We start from the raw sequence: 26,149 nt of genomic DNA, 5'->3' as shown, positions 1-26,149 counted from the left end.
CTGAGCACACACTATGGCTCTGAATACCTCAGAATTCATTTGGCTGCTTCTGTCCTGTGTCACATCATCAATAAACACTAGTGACCCAGTGCCACTGGCAGCCATGCATGCCCAAGCCATCACACTGCCTCCGCCGTGTTTTACAGATGATGTGGTATGCTTTGGATCATGAGCTGTACCAAGCCTTCGCCATAATTTTCTCTTTCCATCATTCTGGTAGAGGTTGATCTTGGTTTCATCTGTCCAAAGAATGTTCTTCCTGAACTGTGCTGGCTTTTTTAGATGTTTTTTAGCAAAGTCCAGTCTAGCCTTTTTATTCTTGACACTTATGAGTGGCTTGCACCGTGCAGTGAACCCTCTGTATTTACTTTCATGCAGTCTTCTCTTTATGATAGATTTGGATATTGATCTGCCGACCTCCGGGAGAGTGTTGGTCACTTGGTTGGCTGTTGTGAAGGGGTTTCTCTTCACCATGGAGATTATTCTGCGATCACCCACCACTGTTGTCTTCCGTGGGCGCCCAGGTCTTTTTGCATTGATGAGATCACCAGTGCTTTCTTTCCTTCTCAGGATGTACAAAACTGTACATTTTGCTACTCCTAATATTGTAGCAATTTCTCGGATGGGTTTTTTCTCTGTTTTCACAGCTTAAGAAAGGCTTGTTTCACCTTCATGGAGAGCACTTTTGACCGCATGTTTACTTCATAGGAAAACCTTCCAAATGCAAGCACCACACCTCAAATCAACTCCAGGCCTTTTATCTGCTTAGTTGAGAATGACATAATGAAGGGATTGCCCACACCTGTCCATGAAATAGCCTTGGAGTCAATTGTCCAATTACTTTTGGTCCCTTTAAAAAACAGGGTGGCACAGGTTAAGGAGCTGAAACTCCTAAACTCTTCATCCAATTTTAATATGGATACCCTCAAATGAAAGCTAAAAGTCTGAACTTCAACTGCATCTGAATTGTTTTGTTTAAAATTAAATTGTGGTAATGTCTATAACCAAAATGAGAAAAATGTTGTCTCTGTCCAAATATATATGGACCTAACTGTATATTCTGAATATAGCATATGCTGGTAATCACTATTGTATCTTGAAGATAAGGGTATACTCATTTTTCCTTTCTATAAACATTCTACCTTATTGCAGCTCATTACTCAGTTGAATAGGGATATAGGGATAAGATGCAATTCCACACTGAATGCATAAACAGAAAAAAAGCCGATGCCTTTTGTTAATCCCCAATTAATCTTTTAACTACGTCTTTGCCAGGAAAAAAGAAAGCACACATTCGTACTTAAAAAAAATTGAATTGTATATACATTATAGATGCGACAAAGGGCTTGATAGGTAGCGGGCCTAGCGGCGCTAATCTAAGTGTATCAAAACAGCTGCAGGTAAAGCCCTGAACCACATAAGGGAATGGAAGACTACAATGAAATAAAGATACCTGCGCTATAGGATAGAATGCATTGGGTGAGCACTAACAATGTTATTTACCTGCTAGGTGAGGATAGTGCTCAAGATGCTTTGTGCTGAGATAGGTCAGATCAGAGGTTATGTAGGGTCAAACTATGATAAGAAGGAAGAGGGATATTTAATCCAAATGTATTACACCACAATACTAGGTTATGTCTGGATTATGTCTGGATTACTATAGTGCCCCTTATTTTTGATACCAGAAAATGCTATTAAATAAATATAGTGTCTTACGAAAGTAAAAACAAGGTCCTTTAAAAGAATATTCTCTGATTATGTCCCCTAAAGATCCCTGGTGCTCTTTTAGACTGCAGATTCACTCTCATAAAAGGTTCTACAAGTGACAAGGTAGTCGCTCAGTACCTGTGATGGAAGTAACTGCATGGATAAAAAACTGTCTGTAGGTGCCAAACAGTAGCAGTGGAGCAAGGTTACTTAGCTTTATGGTTGTATTAGCTCGTTGGGTTTCAGGCACCGTCCCGGCTGGCGACAGACGCTCGTGCGGCCTGTGTTTAGAGATCCTTGAACGGTGCTCAGCAGGACCTTTGTGACATTCAGGTCACGTGATCAGTGGTCATGTGGTGCCCCTGAAGAGTATGAATCGCAGTGGGAGCCAAAAAAACAACGCGTTTCGGAATATCGGCGGATTTCTTCATCAAGGTTGGCTCCCCCTGCGCTGAGTGGCTTTAAATACTCGCGGCTCATCCTGCACAGTCTAATTGAATGCAAACAATTCCACTTCATTATTCAGACCTTTAGGTTTCAAAGTGTCCATCTCAAAAATGTATTGGGTTCCTTCACGGGACATTTGTTTTATGAAGACCCATTTCGCCAGTCCTTTTGGACCAATCTATAATGTTTGCCCCCATTTGTACATAGCAAGAGATTGCATTAGCTAGAGAAGGTCTGCATGAACTTAAGCACAGCAGTGAAAACTGCCCTACAATGCCTGGCAGCTATCACGTCACATGATATAACACAGCCAATCAGAAGGGACTATAATAGCCTGTATAAAAGCAGAAGTAGGAAATGCAGTAACTGATTTATGGTGAATCTGGATAGTAAGAAGATGCCACAGTTCAAGGCTTATCCACAGAGATAGGGAAAGAAAGCGATACAAATCTGTACGGATACTGCAGCTGGTATATGTGACCGCACAATAGTGAAGACAATTTGTGTCTGAGGAAAAGAGAATAATGTATTACACGTTTTTTCAAGGCAATTTGTGGATTTGGAGTACGTCTATTTTGAGCATAATAGATTCACAGTGAATCAAACTTTTGTAAAAAATGTAATCATCTGTTATATAAATGTACAGTATGCTACAAAATAACTTTTCTTAATTAGTGTGAGATCATTTTAATTTTGAAGATGGTCATACGGTCTACTATACTCACACATGGTGATGCAGTAAGATAATCTGGCGATATATGTGTATATATATATATATATATATATATATATATATATATATGTACAGTACCTTCGTTTGCAAGCAGTATTTATATGAAGTGACTAGAAACACATTTCTAAGACTATAGATGAAAAGTACATATCGGAGCGTATGGCATTGAAAAAACCATGACAGATAAGATCAACATAAAAATGAACAATGTGGGAAATCATACAAATTGTCACTCTAAAGTCCACTAATAATGAATAGGTTTCTGTTGATAATGCATTTCAATGTACAACCGACTGTTGACGGAATACTAGTGTCGATTGAATGAGTGGTTTCTATGGCAACACCACGATATATTACATAGATATTAGTTTGTGTAACTGGTAAGCATGAAAATATTAGAACATTGGTGGTTTTGAAGGTCGCCACTGAGATAGACAGTCTTTCCTAAATAGACTCTGGATAGTAAACATCTTGGAAGGAAATGAAGAAAGAAATTCAGTGGATTATTTTTTAACAGAAGTGGAAGAAAACTGTCCATTAGTGCCACCTATTGTTGGCTGTAGTGTAGGACTCTGCTTACACTGTCTTCAAAGACTGCATTCGGGACTTTCATTATAAGACTTGTCAAATTTTATGGAAAGAATGATGGAAACCACATTGGAACCCTATGGAACCCAATATAAGTCAATAAGGCCATTGGAAAACAGTGCTATCTGCTACATGACAAATCTGACCCAGCAATATGGCTTCTTAGTGATCCCTGATGAAGCCTTGAAACATGACTTGAGTTATGTGGCAAAACAGTGGCACCCAACTATAATTTTGCTCCTCAAGAGTACAGAGTAGGGCTCTATTTGATATATCTTCAGGAGCAATAAGATATTTCATGTATGAAATCAAGTCCATATGGCCTTAGAGTCTGAACACATGCTCAGGTTTCATAAATGCCAGCCAACTATAGTTGGTAACCCGCTAAAACATATGTAGATATATTCACATCCCAGGCAGATGTTGCCTTGGCCAAGAGTCAAACATATGGTCTTAGTTACTATAATATGTTGTATCTTAGAAAGGTGAAACCAATAGACCTTTTGGGAATCTTCACATGGTTTTAGGCTGATATTTTACCTTTATTCCTCTATGTTGATGGGTAGTAAAGAACTAATAAAGATGGTTAGCTACCCAGAATTTCTGTAACATTGAGCTCTAAGTCCTTTTGCAAAAAAATCTAGTCTTTTAATATTAAGATTTAATTCCCTTATCGTTACTAAGTTAGAATTTTATAATGTAAATTTCTGCTTATTTGGATGAGCAGTGCTGTAGGCATTAGCCTCAAAAACAGTCCTCTAGAAAATATAGGTCAATGGTCATACTTTCCCCCCGGTAGGTTCTTGAGCTGGTCTAAACACTAGATATAAAATATTTTGTTCTAGTGAACCATTCATCATTACTCCCTTGTATCAAAAACATTCAGAATGTCTGTAGAATATTATGAAAATTCTTGTGATTTTCCGATTTTATTTTCCAATTGACAGAGCACACAATATGTAGTTACTGGTAAAGCTATATTTATGGCATCTTTTCTTCCTGTGTTTCATAGCGCTTCGGGGTGTTTTCACAGAACATTTTCTCAGTGAGATATTTTGATGGATTGAGGGAAAAAATGCTGATTCCTTCCTCCCTTGATTTCTTATTGTAGATGTCAATAAATTACACTAGAATCGCTCAAGGAATGTAAAGAAGAGAAAGGTGAAGAATTAAAATTGTCAACGTTTCTGGAAAAATGTTAATGATTATAAGCAATTTTTGTTTATTCTGGTACATTACTGAATAAATATTGCATTTCCCCCCCTAATGAAATAAAAAATGATAATCATGTCCCATTGATACAGCGAGGCCTGGTATTCATTGGTAGAGTCATAGATAACTTCTCTTGAAAAGATATAGCAATACCACCTATCTGTTTACACCAATATAGAGATTGTCCAATCATCCAAACTCTGGACCAGTGGCCACCATTACTCCTAGTTCTCGAAGAAAAGGTGAAGAAGAATTTGTGTTGTTAAATTCTTTTTATGCAATAATGTAAATGTCAAAAATGCTTATAACCTCAATACCTGTGTAAGTTTCTTATCCTGGGGGTGATGGTTCATGCTCATTTTTAACTTTTGAAATGTACAGAATGGCATCAGTAGAAGCCTTATCGAAACCAACTACCAACTTCGTGCCGAAGTTTTATTTTTCCTCTTGGATTTTGTACTCTTCATTTATAAAAACAGGGCTAAAACCACAACACACAAGATCAATATAAAATAAGATCAGTTAATATAATATAAATATCTTTATAAAAGTATAATAACTATATGTATAAATATCTACACATTTAAAATAAATCAAGTGTGTGGCAGAAGCAAAAAAAGTGGTACCACTCAGTGAGAAGAAAGGCCAAAACCAAAGCACGGATTAGAAAGGAGGAATACCAGACAAAAAGTCAGTATAATAGAAATATTGTATTAATTAATTCTTATTTTTACCCATGGCAATAAGGCAGATCACAATAAAAAGGTTTAAAACCATAGTATACACACAACAGGGTACATTGAAAGCTATAAAAGTTATACAATTAGTAAGAGCCCTCGAGGTAAATTAGTATAAAATTATATAAATCAAATAAAAAACAAGTGTAGTTGTATAAAGTGTCAACAAATATGTACTCAATGTGCAAAACTTGCAGTAAGGTATCAAAATGCATAAATATAAAGGTACATAAGTATTCAATGTGCAAAAGGTGCAAATATGGGTGCAAGGCCAAGTACCAATAAACGAATATATATATAAAAAAGGGAGAAAAGTGCTGAACAAAGAGTGCCCAGAAAAGAATTTTTTTACCAAAATATATGTCATGAAATACAAAATACCTCGAAGAGTATTTTGTATTTTATGACATATATTTATGTTTATGGTCTAACAGTAAAATGTGAACCTAGGAACTAACGGTACTTTTATAAAACAACACATTGCCTACCTAATAAAAAGAAAAATAGCAAAAGGTTTAAAAGATCATGAAAAACTAAACAATTATGAAAATGTTGCAAAATTAACAAATATAGATTACATTTTTCAATCCTAAAAAAAGGACTTAAGGGTATTTCCGTAGAATCTAACACTTATCATCTTTCGATTGCATAAGTTGTCAATTGTGTAATCGCTGGAGATTCATTTTCTGGGATCCGATTCCCTAGCACTTGTGACAGCTGGGGAAAGAGGCATGTCGATTTGGAGAAACCCATTTAAAATACAAGTGCACATTTTTATAGATTAAGAGTCTGATTAATCATTTATGCGGGGGGGGTAACCCCTTCATGACATGGCCACTTTAGTTTTTTTCGTTTTTGTTTTTTTCTCTCCTTATTTGAAGAGCCATAACTTTTTTTTTCATTTTTCTGTCAATATAGCTGTGTTAGGGCTTGTTTATTGCTGGACGAGTTTTATTTTTCAATTACAGCATTCATTCTACCACATAGTATTCTAATTAGAAAACAGGGGGAAAAAATGCTAAGTGAACTGAGGTTGCAAAAAAAAAAGTGCAGTTTCACAATAGTTTTTTGTTTTTTTATTTACTATGTTTACTATATGGTAAAACTGATTTAGCAATATGATTCTCCAGGTCAGAATGAGTACACAGATACCAAACGTGTATGGCTTTTTTAAATTCAAGTGGTGAAAAAAAATTGGAAATAAAAAAAAAAAAAACAGTTGTTGCGTTTGTCGCCATTTTCCGACATCCATAACTTTTTCAATTTCACGGCATGGGGCTGTGTGAGGGCTTATTTTTTGCAATATTGCTGCTGCCAAAAACCGTAATTTTAGGTGTTTCTATTTTTTCTCATTACGCCTTGTACCGATTAAATTAATTTACTTTATGTTTTGATAAATAGGACATTTGCAAATGCAGCAATGCTAAATATGTGTATTTTTTATAATTGTTTTATTTTTAAAGAGACAAAATTGGGGTGAACCTTTTTGGAGTTTTAAGTCATATTTAAAAAAAACTTTTTTTCACTTTTTACTGTACTTAATAGTCTCCTTGAATTTACAATCATCTGATCGCTTGTGCTGTACATAACAGTGCATCAGCACTGCTATGTATGGCAAAAATAAGGATCTCTTAGGGACTCCCGCAATGGGCCGGCTTTCACAGGAGTATTGTTAAGACAGAAATGGGGGTCTTCAGCATGTCCCCGCCTGTCATGACAACCCATCTCCGCCCCATGATCATGTCACTGGCTCGCCGATGGGAGCATAGAATGACGTGTTAAATGACACTGTTAAAAATTGACATCAGGACTTATCTGGTTAAAATCTGCAGGCGGAGTAGAGCTCCACCGACGGCTGATAGGGGCACAAGCACAAAACAGTTGATTAAATCAGCCATCATGTGCTGGTAAAGATGCAGGCTCAGTGTGCAAGGCAGGGACACGATACATGACGTAAAATTACGTCATCCGTCTTGAAGGGGTTAAAGTCACTTTTCATTTTTTGGCTTGTGATATTTGCTGATCGTTTTTGTGCCACATTCATTAAAATGTCGTTCATGTCTCATGAATTTCACGCAAAGTAAAACATTGTTTTTTTTCTGTCTTTAGCCATTTTTGCAAATCCATAGAGCCCTATCTTTTTTTGCAGGTTTTACTATTTACTTACTATTGGGTTCCGAGTTTATTTCTATAGAGAAAACAGTTGCATGTTTTTAATAAAATGTTGCAAAAATTGCTCCAGCAGCATTCCTATGTGAACGGAGACAAACGACACAGCTCCAGCCATTGTAGTGTAGCGGCAATTACTGGGTACTGCAACTCGACTTTTATTTCATTCAATAGGAGCTGAACTTCAGTTCCTGAGAATGGCCACTGTACAGTGAACATAGCTGTGCTGCTCAGCGCTCCATTCTGCCGTCATAGCTGAAAACAGCTGAGCAGTGGAAATGGCGGGTATCGGACCCCCACCACCCTGATAAGAATGACCTATCCTAAGGATTAACCATCAGTATAGTAATCCTGGAAAACCTCATTAAGTCTTATACAGTTGTCACTACATGACTAGCTTTCCAATGTGTATAACCAAAACACAAATATTCATTAATTAACACAACTAAAATACTTATCTGCCATTAATAAAGTATTAAACTCACTAATTAAACCTGTTTCTAGAGGTAACACTCTATGCTCGAAAGTTAAATTACATTCTGATCTTCTGAGAAATAAATGCCGGATCACGATGAGTCCTGCTGAGGGACAGAAGTCTTCTGTGATTTGGATATCACTCATCATTATCTAGCAATCAAATGGCTTCAAAACATAAGGAAGAAAGTCTGTAAAGACGATTTTGCTCGCGAAATAGAAATGGCTTTATTTTGCTCACAATGCTGCTGTCAGGTGCGCTCCTGAGATTTTATAAGGTTTAGAATAGGAATGTTATTAGGTTGGCTGCAGAGAAAATATTACAAGAGAAATGTCAAGTAAAGCCATTTCATGCTGACAATTCACACAAGAGAATTGCTGAACTTAGTGCTTATTGTAATGACAGATATATTTCAGTGTTTTGCTTCTGGATTTCAAAAATAAGAAGATGTTGTGCTTTCATTATGCCAAAAAAATGGTCTACTTGGGAGATGATCTGGAAATAGATAACATAAATGATGTACTAATTAAAAATTTTGCCTACAACGACAATGCCTGGCCCATGACACTTCTTGTAGCTAAATTAGCCTTACGAGAAAGTACAGGGGGCTTAAACAGCTATCAGTCTAAAAAATATGTATATTTTCCACCCTCCACTAAAAAATATATATATTTTCCACCCTCCACCCGATTGTCACTCTCTACATTTCTCTGATACTTGGTGTAATTACATCCATGCAGTTCAGCCTCCCAATTGTTTCTCTTAATTTTCCATCTTGATTCCGAGATTGCAAATTTCACTCTACAACTTTCTTCTTTATTCTCTGCTATCAATGCCATGATGCATCAGCATAGCACCTTCACATGACCAGTATTAACTTTGTCTACTGTGGGAACAATGTGATTCTTCTTCTAATTAAGTTAAGAGATTTTAAGAAAACAGTCTTGGAGAGGCTGAAATATCATCTCCTCCATTATAACTGTGTGATGGGAGCTGTCAAGTCATCATTAGTAATCGTGATAGAAGTTTCTGTTTCCCGCTGTACCAACAATATTTCTTTCCAATTGTATCACCATTTGAGCTCCAATTGTGGAAGCCACTGAGTTATAATTGAAGCTTCTGAGCCCCAGGGCAGAACATTTAAAAGTCGTTTAACCTACCTCTTTTTAATAATACTTTTGGCTTTTTGATGTGGCAGATAGTCTTTCAAAATTTCCAGGAGCCAATGGTTTCTCTGACTATATTAGTACTTATATAGACTCTTCTGAAAAAAGGGAATGTCTTTGACAACCCCAGCGATATACCAACATTTAATTAAGCATAATAAAAATATAAATTACACTACAATTTCGACTATGCTTCATTTATACCCTTGCTGTAGTGCAATGCATTGACTGCCAAATGCAGTCAGGAAAAGGTTACTGACAACTTCTCTGAGCGCATTTCTGGTTCAAAAATAGTTGTCATTCAAATCCACTCTAAAAATTGTTCCAAAGCAGAAACAAAGCAACACTTTATAGTACTATCCAATGTGGACTAAAATATCAATCTAATGAGAAAGGAGAATATAGTCCCTTTCAATGCTTCACGTATACATCTTATCTGCTCCAACATAATTTCCTGTGCCTGCCAAGTGGAAGTAAAGATGAATCTGTGCTCATAATATTGTATTTGTCAGCAGTCTGCTAAATCTTGAGCCGTAACATTTTGCTTTACCACCTGCTGTGCTTAGATCTAGCCCTACCTTCTAATGTTTTCTTTTTGATTATTTGATTCGTGAGCCGCAGATAGTGGACGCTGCTACAGTTATCCATTATCTGGTATGTTCGGCATTTTAAACACTAACAAGAACACCTAGGGTACACGGTCACACAGTCGGTACTGTCTTTACACTTTATTTTCTCCAGTTTTTTTTACATTTCAGCACATCTTACAACCATTGAAATCACAGGCACAAAATATATTACCTAATTGGCCTTGTAAGGGGAAAGAAAATTCAAGGTTACTAGCAATTGTTGTTGAAGATAACTTCTATAATTATCTATGCTATGCCAGAGGATGTTTACAATTGTGAACGACAACTTACCTATATTTAACCTACAGTTGGACATTTTGAGCCAGATGCATACACACTTTTTGAAGGTCCTCTCTATCAACCTACACCTTCGATTTACAACATATCATGGCCTACTACCCCACTCTTCAATAAAGCAAAGGCAGCAGTATACCACTGATAATTGCAGACTTCACAGCCACTATCTTAGGAATAGGGAAAGGTGACTAGTTTTAATTTTAGTCATCGGTATTTGTGGCGGAAAACTGTGGGTTCATGTGGAGGTCATAATGATCTAAGTAGGGAGCAATGATACTGTATGAGGGGCCATGATACTGTTTATTTGAGACTGTGGGGGCATGGGATTATGTGTGGAGGGATTTTGGAGACCAGACACTGTATGTGGGACCATATTACTGTTTGTGGGTGCCATGATTCTGTGCATTGTGACATGATGGACATAATACTATGTGAGAGTCTGTGGTAGACATAGTGTCATGGGCTATGGGGGCATTATACTGTGTGGGGGACTGTGGAACATCATACTGTGTTTATGAAATTGTGCGGGTGTCATACCTGGTGTGGGGGCCTGTAAGGTCCATGATTCTGTGCTGGGTGCTTTAGTGGATGAGGGGCTGTGGGGCCAATGATAGTGTGTGGGACTGTGAGGTCATGTTACTGTGGAGGCGACTGTGTGCCTTCATACTGTGAGGATAAAACTGTGGTGGTATCATCCAGTGTGTAGGGAGCTGTGGGGGCATCATGCTTTGTGTGGAGGAGCTATGAGGACACCATACTGTGTGGAGGAGCTATGGGACACCATACTGTATGTGGGGCACTTTAGGGCCTTTTCTTTTTGTATTTGTGGACCGGTAGATAAACAACATAGATATATGCAAAACTATTCAAACACACAAGTTGACAAGTTTGGTATTGTTGTAAATGTAACAACTTGTAAAATAAACATGTTATACATGCTACGTTCTGAACGCCCCAAAAATGTATAGGCAATGTTGGAATTGTTGATCTTTCCCCCTTCTATTCCCCCAAAGAAATAGTTAATAAAAGTAAGTTTATAAAGTATATGTACCCCAAAAAGGTGCCATAAAAATAGAAATAAAATTAGTCTCCACACAGCTCCGTGGATCAAAAAACTAAAATAAAAAAAAATGTTGCCTCATGGTAAGGGACAAAAAAAGTGAAAATAAACTTTTGATTTTTATGATCCAACTAGGCATGCCTCAGGGGGTTAAGGAGTATACCTTCCAATGCCATATATCAATGCATACCTCCAATGGATCCATAGCTTTACAGGAAAACTCTTGGGTGCCAACTTTTGAGCTTATTATGTGTATACAATCTGATCAGTGGTTACAAATGACATTTTCACCGGATATTCTATTTTATATGTTATACTATGATTTTAAAATGTCTCTATATTATCATTATATTGTGGACTGACTTTCCGGGAATAATACATGTCTTTCTACCTCACTCCACAACTATAATCTGTCACCAAAGTGAATAGAGAATAAATATACACTAATGTTTAGAGGTTATAACGCGAAATGACGCTTTGTCACAGACCATTTCTTTTATACAGAGTGTCATAAGAGAATTAAAGACCTTTCAGTATGTTTGCAGTCCGCCTTATAGATACGTAGATGACTGTGTGCTGGAGAAAATGGGACACGCTCCATTGTAATCCCATTGACCAGAGATAATGTACGAATGTTAATCGGCAATCGTTATTAAAGTGTTACTAGTACATTAATGGCCTCTTTCTTTCGGGATTCTGTATAGTTGATTTGCCACATTAGGCCACTGTTGTCTGGTGTTATTTCTTACTCTACTACAGTTATAGGTGTTTATCAGGTAAAGATGAAAACCATACAAAACCTGCAAAAAGCAAAATGAACATAAACCCTGCTGTAACTAAATAAGTAAAAAAGCAAAAGTGCATTTAAATAACACAGGGTTCTTGGTAACACTGTTTTTGATCAACATAAAGCATAAAAACCATCCCACCGGTGGCAAGATGACCCTGTTTGGGATGGCCTCACACTGTGTAATATTAAAAACCTTACCAGAGTGGACCTCAGTGTGTGAATATGGGCAAAGTACCAGGTCCGGAACTGTGGACACCAGCATTGGGAAGATGAGAACCAATATAAGTACAGGGCCCTTGCCAAAAATTGTAGAAACTCCTTAGCTGAAGCTAAACTTCGGAAATAAATTTACCTAAACTTTTATATACATGTTACTGCACCTTTGCAAAACAATGTAGCCCTATAGACTGAAGAATCCTGTGAGGTCAGAGATTTTACCATTTTATGACTCACATGGTACAATACTTTATTGTGAAAGGAGTATATTTATCAGCTCCTGTTTATCGACTTAGACAATGTCATTTTCAGAGAAATGGAAAACAAACTTTTTACACTTTTGCAATTTTAGACCTGGTAGAACTATGTTAAGTTGTGGTTATTGCTGTTCCTATGAATGGTATTGTCATTTTACAATGTAGATTTGACTAACTCAGGTCTGCATTGAGTAATTTATTATATATATTCTATAGAGGTATAGAGCTCTATGACAAAATTGCTAAAGATTAAAATCCTATGAGCTTGACAAAAATTCCAACTCCTTATTTTAGAACAGGTATTTGGGGAAGTGTCAATACTGTATTGCTTGCCCCGTCTTCTATCTGCCTCTGTCCAAAGATGATTTACAGTTTAGTAATTTATTTTGTATTAGATTTCAAAATATACTGTATATCATGTGTACTTGTGGCCTTCCTTACCATTCCTCTTGGTTCAAGATACCAAACAATAAGTGAGATGATCAGCTTTGAAAGAAAGAAAGAAAAATGTTTTCATCACTTATGTTTTATGAGTTGCCACTTTGTGTCACTCAACTTGGGATATCTTGAGTCAAGAAGAATAGTTAGGAAGAATGCACACACTTGGTATTGTCCTGCATTAGGAGGAACCCAGGGCCAACAGCACCAGCATATGGTCTCACAAGGGGTCTGAGGATCTCATCTCGGTACCTAATGACAGTCAGGCTACCTCTGGCGAGCACATGGAGGGCTGTGTGGCCCTCCAATGAAATGCCACCCCACACCATTACTGACCTACTGCCAAACCAGTCATGCTGAAGGATGTTGCAGGCAGCAGATCACTCTCCACGGCATCTCCAGACTCTGTCTAGTCTGTCACATGTGCTCAGTGTGAACCTGCTTTCATCCGTGAAGAGCACAGGGCGCCAGTGGCAAATTTGTCAATCCTGGTGTTCTGTGGCAAATGCCAAGCATCCTGCATGGTGTTGGGCTGTCAGCACAACCCCATCTGTGGACGTTGGGCACTCAGACCATCCTCATGGAATCAGTTTCTAACCGTTTGTGCAGACACATGCACATTTGTGGCCAGCTCAAGGTCATTTTGCAGGGCTCTGGCAGTGCTCCTCCTGTTCTTCCTTGCACAAAGGCTGAGGTAGCGGTCCTGCTGCTGGGTTGTTGCCCACCTACGCCCCCCTCCACATCTCCTGTTGTACTGCCCTGTCTCCTGGTAGTGCCTCTAGCCTCTGGACACTACACTGACAGACACAGCAAACCTTCTTGCCACAGCTAGCATTGATGTGCCATCCTGGATGAGCTGCACTACCTGAGCAACTTGTGTGGGTTGTAGAGTCCATCTCATGCTACCAGGAATGTAAAAGCACAACCAACATTCAAAAGTGATCAAAACATTAGCCAGAAAGCATTGGTACTGAGATGTGGTCTGTGGTCCCCACCTGCAGAACCACTCCTTTATTGAGGGTGTCTTGATAATTGCCAATAATTTCCATCTGTTGTCTATTCCATTTGCACAACAGCATGTGAAATTGATTGTCAATCAGTGTTGCTTCCTAAGTGAACAGTTTGATTTCACAGAAGTTTGATTTACTTGGAATTAGATTCTGCTGTTTAAGTGCTCCCTTTATTTTATTGAGCAATATATATATATATATATATATATATATATATATATATATATATATATATATACAGTGCCTTGTGAAAGTATTCGGCCCCTTGGAACGTTTCAAACTTTTCCCACATATCATGCTTCAAATATAAAGTTACCCTAATGTAAATTTTTGGTGAAGAATCAAAAACAAATGGACACAATTGGGAAGTTGAATGACATTTATTGGTTATTTTAACTTTTTGTGGAAATTCAAAAGCTGAAAAGTGGGGCGTGCAATATTATTTGGCCCCTTTAACTTAATACTTAGTTACGCCACCTTTTGCTGTGATTACAGCTGCAAGTCGCTTGGGGTATGTCTCTATCAGTTTTGTACATCGAGAGACTTGCCCATTCTTCCTTGGCAAACAGCTCGAGCTCAGTGAGGTTTGATGGAGATCGTTTGTGAACAGCAGTTTTCAGCTCTTTCCGCAGATTCTCGATTGGATTGAGATCTGGACTCTGACTTGGCCATTCTAACACCTGGATACGTTAATTTGTGAACCATTCCATTGTAGATTTTGCTTTATGTTTGGGATCATTGTCTTGTTGGAAGACAAATCTCAGTCCCAGTCTCAGGTCTTTTGCAGACTCCAACAGGTTTTCTTCAAGAATGGTCCTGTATTTGGCTCCATCCATCTTCCCATGAGTTGTAACCATCTTCCCTGTCCCTGCTGAAGAAAAGCAGGCCCAAACCATAATGCTGCCTCCACCATGTTTGACAGTGGGGATGGTGTGTTCAGGGTGATGAGCTGTGTTGCCTTTACGCCAATCATATCATTTGACATTGTTGCCAAAAAGTTTGATTTTGGTTTCATTCTTCCACATGTTTGGTGTGTCTCCCAGGTGGCTTGTTGCAAACTTTAAACAACACTTTTTATGGATATCTTTGATAAATGGCTTTCTTCTTGGCACTCTTCCATAAAGGCCAGATTTGTGCAGTGTATGACTGATTGTTGTCCTATGGCCAGACTGTCCCTCCTCAGCTGTGGATCTTTGCAGTTCATCCAGAATGATCATGGGCCTCTTGGCTGCATCTCTGATCAGTCTTCTCCTTGTCTGAGATGAAAGTTTAGAGGGATGGCCGGGTCTTGGTAGATTTGCAGTGGTATGATATTCCTTCCATTTCAATATGATCGATTGCACAGTGCTGCTTGGGATGTTTAAAGTTTTGGAAATCATTTTGTATCCAAATCCAGCTTTAAACTTCTCCACAATAGTATCACGGACCTGCCTGTTGTGTTCCCTGGTCTTCATGATGCTCTCTGTGCTTCAAACAGAACCCTGAGACTATTACAGTGCAGGTGCATTTATACGGAGACTTGATTACATGATTACACACAGGTGGATTATATTTATCATCATTAGGCATTTAGGACAACATTGGAACATTCAGAGATCCACAATGAACTTCTGGAGTGAGTTTGCTGCACTGAAAGTAAAGAGGCCGAATATTATTGCATGCCCAACTTTTCAGTTTTTGAATTTCCACAAAAATTTAAAACAACCAATACATTTTGTTCAACTTCATAATTGTGTTCCACTTGATTTTGATTCTTCACCAAAAATTTACATTTGGTATCTTTATGTTTGAAGCATAATATGTGGCAAAAGTTTTAAAAGTTCCATGGGGCCGAATACTTTCACAAAGCACTGTATATGCATATAGAAGGGATGTAAACAGTGAACACTCCATTGATACTGACTAGGGATGAGCAGACCTGTTGAAGTTCAAGTTCGTCTGGTTCGACAGAACTTTAGTCCAAGGTTCGGTTCGTTTACCAGAACTCTACCCAAACTTTCACCTGAAACCGAGCTCCATAAAAGTGAAAGGGGACCCAAACTTTGGTTTCTCGCTCTCTCTCTCCTCTTGGACATCTGCAAATACTAAAACTGATTTCCAGGAGCAGTCCGTGTTTGGAATTCAGCATCGGACGCTAGGTATCCAGTACGAATCACAAACTTTAAAGTTTGGTTTCGCTCATCTCTAATATTGACCGAATATATGTGTCGTTTCATTAGTATTCCCCCACTCCCACATTTACAGATCTGCAAAGCTGACATTCTCAAAAATTAGATAGTCTTATTAGGGGGTTCCAATTTTTATGTTATGTTATTCTCGATATTCATGAATTTGCTTTAACCTCACCGCAAACTATTTTTAACAGTTTCTGTCTATGCACAGTGTAGACAGAGATCTGTTAATTAAACGGAAGCTATGAACAGGTTGTTGCTACCTAATCTGAGAGCAGCAAGATTTAGAGGCAAACACTCTAATTCCAGTAATGTGTCACTTACTAGGCTGTTTAGTGTAGTTTTCATACAATAACTGTTTTATCAAAAGGTGATTATCACCACTGATGGCAGATTTCTCAGAGTACACAAAAATAAGCCAATCAGTGATGTGGGTGAGGTTACACAGAATTCAACATTCGGATAGTTGGTAAATGTGCTGTAGAGAAAACATGGATTTTACCAAAATGCCATCAAGCAGCCAAGTAAGTGTCACATCCCTGGATTTGGGATTTCTATCCCTAGATCATACTGCTCTCAAATGAGGTAGCAAAAACCTGGTGTCATTCCCTTTAATCATGTGGATGGGGCTAGGTAGAACTCACCATTAAGAAAACTAGCAGACAAAAAAAGTGTTTAATCAAAACCAGAGCAGAAATGCTAGGAGAGAACAGGTTCTCACAGGGGAACACATTGATTTGACAGTTTACCTTTAAGTAAATCCAGTCACAAATTTTATTTAGAAAAGTAAGGGTTCAAAATGAATAGCAAAAATGTGAAAGAATGCAAGTATCTAAGTACAATTAGCCAGAAGAAAATGTATATATTTTTGAAAATCTTAATATTTCACCATGTCTTACAGAACGTCTTTACCAATCATATCTGTTTTCGTTATCTTTTCTCCATTTCCAGAGTCGAGAAGCAGGAGCTGTTAAATATAATCCTTTCACATCAACGTAATGTACTATGTGACAGTCATAAAATGGTAAAATCTTTCTGACATTTAGTGAAGTGTATAGTGCAAAACTAATTTAATCTTGACATTTTTCACATATTTCTTTTTCAACTACTTGTGATAACGTCTCATAAAGTTCGTTAGGTTCTGAATGGTTTTAATGCGGGAGCTCTCACTTAGGGCATACGGATGGAATTTGCAGTATGATCAGTTAAGCACCTCTCTGTACAGTACATTGGGACTTTCAGACTTCCAGTACAAGTTGGATTTCTTAAAATGCCTTATAAAGGACCTTCCAGTCCCCCCAAATACTCTGTTTTAGTAAATACTAGTATTTCCCGAAATATACAATTTTTGGAGCACATTTTCTTATAACACTTTCTTATAAATAAATGAAAATATTGACAATTTATTGTTATGAATTGCTGCCAGTGCCGGACGGTGTAAGGGCATGAACGCTACTCGAATTTTACAAATTGATGAATACGGATTAGTTCAGCTAAATGGCGGCCAGCCACAACCGCCATCTTGCTGAACAGTAGAAAATTTAAAAAATAAAAAAAATAAATACCCACCTCACTGCTCACCTTCCCCGCTGCTCCGTGCCCATGGTTGGGTTCCCCATGCCTGCATCTTATCTCTCGGGCCCAGAATGATTTTCAGGCTTGAGATGCTACAAAATGGAGTTGTGGAGGATCAAACAGGGGCCAGAGAGCAACTGGGGCGGCCAGAAAGGTGAGAAGTGAGGCATCTTTTTTTCTTTTTAACCTTTTACCTCCCAGTTACCTCTATGGCTATCCTCCACTTCTCCCTGCCCGGTGTCTGGTCTTCGATGCTTCCGTTGCACTGTAACTCTGGCTTGGTGTTCATTCTAGGCCAAGGTGTCACTGCAAGCAGGGCCTGGACTTTATCGTGCCTGTTCTGGGGTCTACTCACGGCCAGAAGTCCTGGCCTAAAGCGAACACTATACCGGAGGTGCGAGGTGATGAAGATGCAGAGAACTGGACAGCCTACTGCAATTCCCCTTTAAGTTAAAATCCTAAACATTATCTTCATTGAAACTTTAGATTTCATTCTCTGCACTGAGCTCTTCACTTATGACTAATATGTATCAAGGATCAAACCCAGTCCACACTCTTCCACAGATTAAGACTTTACGTAAGTCGCCATTCTTGTCATCGTGCTGCTCACTTAGTAAATATGAAAGATATTTGGACGTATGCCTTGAGGGTATAGTATGGGTAGTCTGATCTGTGATTCATTATTGGCCTTTAGCCTTTCATTTAGAATGATGGTTCTTAAAAACTGAAAGGTTTTAAAATGTGTTTTTAAATAAATGTTATTTATGTTTGTAGATGAAATAGATTCATTTATTACATTGACATTTTATATATATATTGAGGTCAGTGATCTGTTTTTCTCATTTAGAGCTCTATATTCACTGCATAAAAATAGTTAAATGTTATGATGAGTGTCATCCCAATTGTGTCTTCTTCAGGCATCAAGTCTATACATGCAGAGGTGCTTGATGTGTAGCTTTAAACAACCACCGACCGGCAACATGTTTTCTCAGTCAGCCATAATTTAATAGCCTGTTTCCCCAGTCTTACCCCATTTCTGATGCATACTGTACAGGGCCGGACTGGCCATCTGGCAGTTCTGACAAGTGCCAGAAGGGCCTTTCTGGTCATGGGCTTCCTTTTCTGCTACATTGTTAATAGAATCAGTGTTCTCAAGACATCCATACAGTTAAGAGCACGAAATCGCTGACTCTGTAACTTACCCCTTACGGATATCGTTAGAAATATTGGTCTTGTAGTAAATCTTCCTTTCCTCCATACAGGGTAATATGAGTAATATATCCCATCTGGTTCTTGGAGATGTGGACCACATGGGTCTTTGTGTTTTCAAATGCCAGGACTATTCTATACCTGGTACTAAACAATCTGTAGTGGATCGTATAGTGCGTAGATGGCTGTCATTGTTCTCAACAGGGTAAGTCTTGTTTACACATGAAAATAAGCTGCCGAGGACGGTGATCTTTTGTGCAGCACAAAAGATCATTTCACAAGGCGAACAGGAGTTTTTCTCATTTGTTCGATGATCGGCAGCCTGTTTTGACTGTAATATTCTCATGAAACAAATAGTTATATAAATGCTCATTCGTGATATTCTAATGTTCATTCAAGGTAGAGAATATACAATTGTAACCATGAACTTTTTGGGTTGGAAACCAGGCTCCAAAAAAAAGTTTTAAATGGCATCAAGGATTTCTTATCAGCCACCTGTCTTCAAGAGACACACTTCATGGCAAGGTATATCCTAAAACTTGCTCCAAAAAACCAAAAGACCTCGCTTTCTGCCACAATTGTCTGTGCCATCATAATATAGAGTCATGCCGGTAAAACTGTTTTGGCAACCAATCTAGCTGCCTTCACGGAAAGGAATATGCAAGAGAAATATATTCAGGGTCAACAGTTAAAAATTCAAAACCCCCTACTTAATATACTTAGAAATATGAACGAGTAACTGGTCAGAAATGACCGACAAATTCTTAAAGTAAGATACATTTAGGCAGCAGAGCATTAGGGGCATGTGCACGCACGTGGACCAAGTAGATCAACTGCACTAACATGCCAAGGGGGCACTTCCAGCCTGACTTACACATTACTTCTACACTAGATTTTTCATGACTGGCACATTGAATCACTAGAAAAAATAAGTCTAATTTTTCTTGGGGGACGAAGTATTCAATCACTTTCATATGTGCAATGTGCTGACAACGCTATTTAACTTTAAGTTTACACAGAATTAGTAACTCTGTTTTGAAAATTCTATTTTATTTACTTTTCTGTAGTTTCTCTTACGCACAATATCTGTTTTTACAGTAGTTGAATTACATCTGTGGACTCCATTAAAATCAAAATGACCATTCACTTATAGCGACATCCTCACACACTTTTCATAGGTCAGGAAATTATTGCAGTCATATTTGTATGCAAACTGAATCCCGATGGGAGTTGCATAAACTGATAGATGGATAGTTAGATAGATAGATAGATAGATAGATAGATAGATAGATAGATAGATAGATAATAGATAGATAATAGATAAATGGATAGATAGATAGATAGATACTAGATAATAGATAGATAGATGGATAGATAGATGATAGATAGATAGATAGATAGATAATAGATAGATAGATAATAGATAAATGGACAGATAGATAGATAGATACTAGATAATAGATAGGTAGATAGATAGATAGATAGATAGATAGATAGATAGATAGATAGATAGATAGATAGATAATAGATAGATAGGAGATAGATAGATAATAGATAAATGGATAGACAGATAGATAGATAATAGATAGATAGATGTTAGATAGATATATAATAGATAGATAATAGATAAATGGATAGATAATATATAGATATTAGATAGATAATAGATAGATAGATGGTAGATAATATATAGATAATAGATAGATATTAGATAATAGATAGATAGATTTATAGATAGATAGATAGATAGATAGATAGATAGATAGATAGATGGATAGATAGAACATTTGAGATTTGCTCATTTATTTGTTCATATACACTCACTGCTTTGTGAAGATGGGGAATTAGTTGAAGGTGTGAAATTGCTTATTGGTAACACATTATTTTAGAAACAAATGTGTTATGGTGTTATAAAGAAGCGTATTTTGAGGAAGAGATTTTTTGTTTCAAAGTGTGAAGCGACATTTAATGTAACCCTTCAACTAACTGAAAGTATCATATTGTGATTTCATTTTTCTTGAAAAATCACACTATAATAGATTTATTGAAATCTTATGTTATCAATATTCTTACTTAGTCTTTCACTGGCAGAACCCAACTTTCCTTCTGTAAAGCTTTATTATGGACCCCGCTATGTCTCAATAAGGACAATCTAAGGATGTACTGATTAGTGATGAGCAAATCTTCCAAAATTTGATGTATGTAGAATCCCTCAATTTGGGAGAAGGGATGATTCGATTTGCTGTGAAGGGTGTAAAAATATAATAAACTGGTATTCTCACCTCTCCTCCCAATTCCATCACCATCGCTAACCATCTTATAGATTTTAATGAAAGAAAAAGTTAATTTGTTTTTTAAAGTTTCCAGGATTTTTCATCATTGTGGGAAGAAAAATAATCTATATATTTTTAGATATTTTTTGCCTGGTTAAAATGAACAAACTTGGCTACTAAATTATTAAGAAATAGAAAGAACCCAAAAACACACCATACACAAAAACAGCATCCAAATTAGCTTACTCAAAAAGATTTCCAGGTTTCCTTCGCTGACTTTTCTGCCAGAAAAATTAACTTTAGAAAAAAATGATCTTTTGTGATTCTCTTCTTATAGAGTTAATAAAAGTGTAACAGACAATAGGCCATGCGTGGATCGACTGTATATCTATTTAAATATTTATGCTTTTATAGAAGATGTTCTGGCAACGTTTCATCACTAAGCTCTGTAAGCAATAAAATAATTGAGTGGAATGATTTTGAAAAGATAACCACAAAGCAATTTTATTATGGATACCTGGAGTTTTGTGCAATATAACATTGCATGTGGCCTCAGGACTTACACATTTACAATTATTGACTAATCTTTCCCTTGGAATGAGTGTGAACTTGTTGGAAAACTCATCTACAGAATGTATGAAAATAACAGTCTGCTCCCACCGGACAGAGATATTTTATAATTATTTGTGTGTCTTTGTGTAACTTATCTTTAAAGTTATCAATGATAACTTTCTATATTCTTTCCTTTTATTAGAAAGAAAATTATATGAGGATAATTATGGGGTAAGACCCTTCATTAGTGTTTATGTAAATTTGGGTCTCAAGTCTGAGATCTCAGCTGGGTCTTGAAAACCATAAAAAAAGTAAGGTCAAAAGCCGGCTTACCCTCTAGGCTTTAGGTTCATGCAAAGATGGACTAGAACAAGTGGATTTTCTGTTTTAGGAAACTAATTTCAAAATTCTCCATTTGGGTATTTTGAGTTAAGGAGAAGAGGAGAGTTTCATCTTGCAGACATTCTTTATTTCAGGGTGTGAAAAGTTACAGTCTTTTTGGAGGATCTATCATGAGCATTGATTGCAATTAGAATGGTGCAATGCTTCATTATTCCTCTAGGAGTGCTGTGGGAAAATTGAACACTTGCTCTCAGATTACCCTACCTTTTCCAAATCTTTATGGTGGAAATCTATAATCAGCTTTTCACCTGGAGAACAGAAAGGGTTGTCAAAGTGGATAACTCATTCAAACTCATTAAAAAAGCATGTCTTGTAAAAGAAAAACAAATGCTTCTCATATGATGTTTTTTATTCTCAATGTGCAGGGGCCTATGTCACTCTTTTAGCACTCTTTTAGCTATTGGCTAAACATGTATTGTATCTTCATACTCTCCTTTACATATAAATGCCAATCTTGCGTTAACATGCTTGTGCTTCGGCACTAACGTATCTAGGCCGGCTCTTTGAATTCAAACTTTCCAAATTTTCTCTTCCTCAACATCATCTATTGAGGGAATTTTAGGAGACCTCCATACACTTTAGACAGTTGTCCAGTTCCACTGAGATAGGTGGGATAGGCCAGTTATAAACTACTGTGTATGGGGGCCTTTAATAAGGATACACCCCGCTTCCCTGACAGTTGCCTTTGCTCTGATGGCTTCTACCTGTACCTGTAGTTTGTGCAGGATGATGATACTGGAATCATTACTTTCATCATCCCCACAGGTGTTAAAACTGAACTAAAACAGAGCATTTTTTTATTACCACTGTAGGGTTATCCACCCTTTTATGTATTTGTGTAAAGTTCTCTCACAATAATTGCAGCATGAATCACGGGTAGAAAACATTTTAGGCTGTAATTAGGTAATTGAGCATATTAGAGTATTTCATATCCTCACCAGGAAAAATGCCTGTAATTTGTATTTAATTGTCTACCAAAGGTTTATCCCTTTTTTATATATAAATTATCTCAAATCAGCTGTAATTTGGTAATTGTCTGTTTCGCTATTGTTTGTGCTTTTGATCACACATATATCAAAGTTTATCAGGTTGTTGAATACATAGCACCTCTGTGATAGCCACAGCTGTGCCGTACCTGCAGTCTGGTTATATTGCATTACTTGAAATATATAAGCTAATTGCACTTTAGAAAGAGTTTAAACTGTAAATTTGCCCAAAAATGCTCATATAACAGTTTTGAAATGTAGGAAGATTAGATTGACGGGGTCCAAACTCCTGGATCACTGAGAAATCTCCCACATACCAAACTAAAGGCATCATAAACATTAGACTCAAGTCATACATACCTGCCAATATCGGTGACATCGGCCAATTGTCTACTGAGTATGGGGCTCCTGACTCACTCGGGACAGATTGATGTCTGGGGAGAGAATGATCCAGCTTGTTGAACGTCTCAGATGATTTTCGCAGTGGCTCTGTAAAAGGAAACTCAGGACTACTGAGCCAAGTGTTCTTGTGTTTTTGGTTGTCTGGAAAGATAGCTGAAGACCAAGCAATCGTTCAGCCAACAGTAACCTAAGGCCATGTGCACACGTGCAGGATTTTTCGCGTTTTTTTCGCATTTTTTCGCTATAAAAACGTGATAAAAATGCGAAAAAAACGCTTACATATGCCTCCTATTATTTACAGGGTATTCCGCATTTTTTGTGCAAATGTTCGGAAAAAAAAGCAACATGTTCATTAAAAATGCAGAATTGCGGGGATTCCGCACACCTAGGAGTGCATTGATCTGCTTACTTCCCGCACGGGGCTGTGCACACCATGCGGGAAGTAAGCAGATTATGTGCGGTTGGTACCCAGGGTGGAGGAGCGGAGACTTTCCTCCACGGACTAGGCACCATATAATTGGTCAAAAAAAAAAAGAATTAAAATAAAAAATAGTCATATACTCACCCTCTGATGGCCCCCGAAGTGTTCCCGCCTCTCCAGTGCATGCTCTCTCTTCGGTACCTATAGATGGTGTGGTTCAGGACCTGTGATGACGTCACTGCCTTGTGATTGGTCAGGTGACCGCTCATGTGACTCACGCGACCAATCACAAGCCGCGACGTCATCACAGGTCCTGAACCACACCGGCATCTATAGGAACGGACGCCGCTGAGGAGATCGTCTGGGTGAGTATAACCATTTTTTATTTTTTTTTATTATTTTTAAACATTCTATCTTTTACTATAGATGCTGCATAAGCAGCATCTATAGTAACAAGTTGGTCACACTTGTCAAACAGTATGTTTGACAAGTGTGACCAACTTGTCAGTCAGTTTTCCAAGCGATGCTACAGATCGCTTGGAAAACTTTAGCAGTCTGCAAGCTAATTACGCTTGCAGAATGCTAAAAAACGGGAAAAAAACGGGAAAAAAACGCAAAAAAAAAATGCGGATTTCTTGCAGAAAATTTCCGGTTTTCTTCAGGAAATTTCTGGAAGAAATCCGGACGTGTGCACATACCCTAAGTTTGGCTAAGCATACATAAGTCGTAGGCCTCGATTCATTAAGAGCTGTTATGTTTTTATCGGTCGTGATTAGGGGCTATGGGGGAGTCAGACAATCCTGATTAATGAAGAAGAGCACGACACCATGAATCTGGAGTGTCTGCCTCCATGCGCTACACCATAAATAGATGATCTATCGCTTCACGTCCCCACATTGACCCTGCTCGGCCCATATGGGCAGAGCTAAGGGAAACAGGTATGAAAACACCTAAAGTTGCCTAGAAATTTTGGAACTTTTCAAAGCTTTTTGCTTCATTTCTCCTATGGTGGCACTAGAGGGAGAACAGACACTTACTGCACAGTTTTTCTTATTACTACAGGTTGTTAATCACCCCAACAGTGGGACACTCTGGAATTTGCAATGTTTGCGTATAGATCAAGCAAATTTGCTATGCTAAAAAAGGCAACCCATACATGTTGTCTGTAGATGTTGAATAAATTTTCTGTCATTTATAAAGAAATATAAAAATTTAATTTGCAAAACATTTGAATCCTTCAGCCAGAAAGAGGAGATAACTTTTTGGTTTACCCCTTACTAAACGCTATGCAGTGGTTACCAGTAGAATTTCAGTATCATAAAGCTTTATGAGTCTTCTGAAATGTCCATGGGGTGGTTCACAGCAGTGGCCTCTAACAAAAGATATACTGACTAAATATATGCAAATGAACCAGAGCGCATACTGTACATTTGACTATTCAGCTCTATGGGCTATTAGTGTAGTTCTGTGTTCTCCATTGTGTGATGTTTAATTAAAGGCTATATTTAATCACCTTAGATCTGTCATATTATGATGTTCACCTATACATTTTATATTTTTTTCTTTTAGGCAATATAGCAGCCGAGCAATTATTCACCAAAGGAGCTGGAACAGGTAAGTCAAAAGTTATATTGATTAATATAATGCATTAATAATAATAATAATAATAATAATAATATATTAGTGATCAAATTGATTTTTACTTATATTTTATTCTACTTTTAGTTCTATTATTTATTTATTTTTTAATTTTTTTTATTACTGTCTGGAGGCAATCATCAATAGAAGAGCGTCTTTACAAATGAGTCCACAGTACATTAGGTTACTAGACTAGTGCCGGCCAAAGCCACCAATATTAATGGGTTCAGCTGACAGTCACAATGTCAATTGTCCAACGAAGTGTCGATTTGGCATGTCCGATTTAGGACTACCAATCATATTCTCACCAGGTGATAAGCTCCCAGCAAACATTTCTGGATTGATCACTCCTGTATATGGTATAGCCGGTCAAGATGGCTACTTGACGAACAGTGTTTGGCCAACAACCATCTAATGTGTATGGTGAGCTTTTTTCACTCTGTCCTTAGGTATTCAATACAACAGACTTGTCATTCAGTAATGTACCCTTTCCCTAGTGCTAATGAGGTGAAAACATTCAATTCAATATAGGCTGTAAAGAGATATTTCGACCGTTGACTAGAGTTGTCAATCGACCATGAATTCCTGG

At 37.6% G+C, this 26,149-nt stretch overlaps 1 protein-coding gene across 10 annotated transcripts in view; it reads left to right on the top strand.

Annotated features, from left to right (window-relative positions):
- NRXN1 (neurexin 1) overlaps positions 1-26,149 on the top strand; it is a 1,786,277-nt gene that overhangs the window by 306,849 nt on the left and 1,453,279 nt on the right. For all 10 annotated transcript variants that reach the window (XM_077282466.1, XM_077282464.1, XM_077282462.1 and 7 more), the window contains one exon: positions 25,492-25,536. In XM_077282466.1, the coding sequence (XP_077138581.1) occupies positions 25,492-25,536 (45 nt within the window). Of the gene's footprint in view, positions 1-25,491; positions 25,537-26,149 lie in introns of those variants that run through there.

This window comes from Ranitomeya variabilis, chromosome 2, assembly GCF_051348905.1.
Source record: "Ranitomeya variabilis isolate aRanVar5 chromosome 2, aRanVar5.hap1, whole genome shotgun sequence".
In the NCBI taxonomy this organism is placed as follows: Eukaryota; Metazoa; Chordata; class Amphibia; order Anura; family Dendrobatidae; genus Ranitomeya; species Ranitomeya variabilis.
Note: the sequence above shows the minus strand (reverse complement) of the source record. Positions and strands in the feature narration are given on the sequence as shown.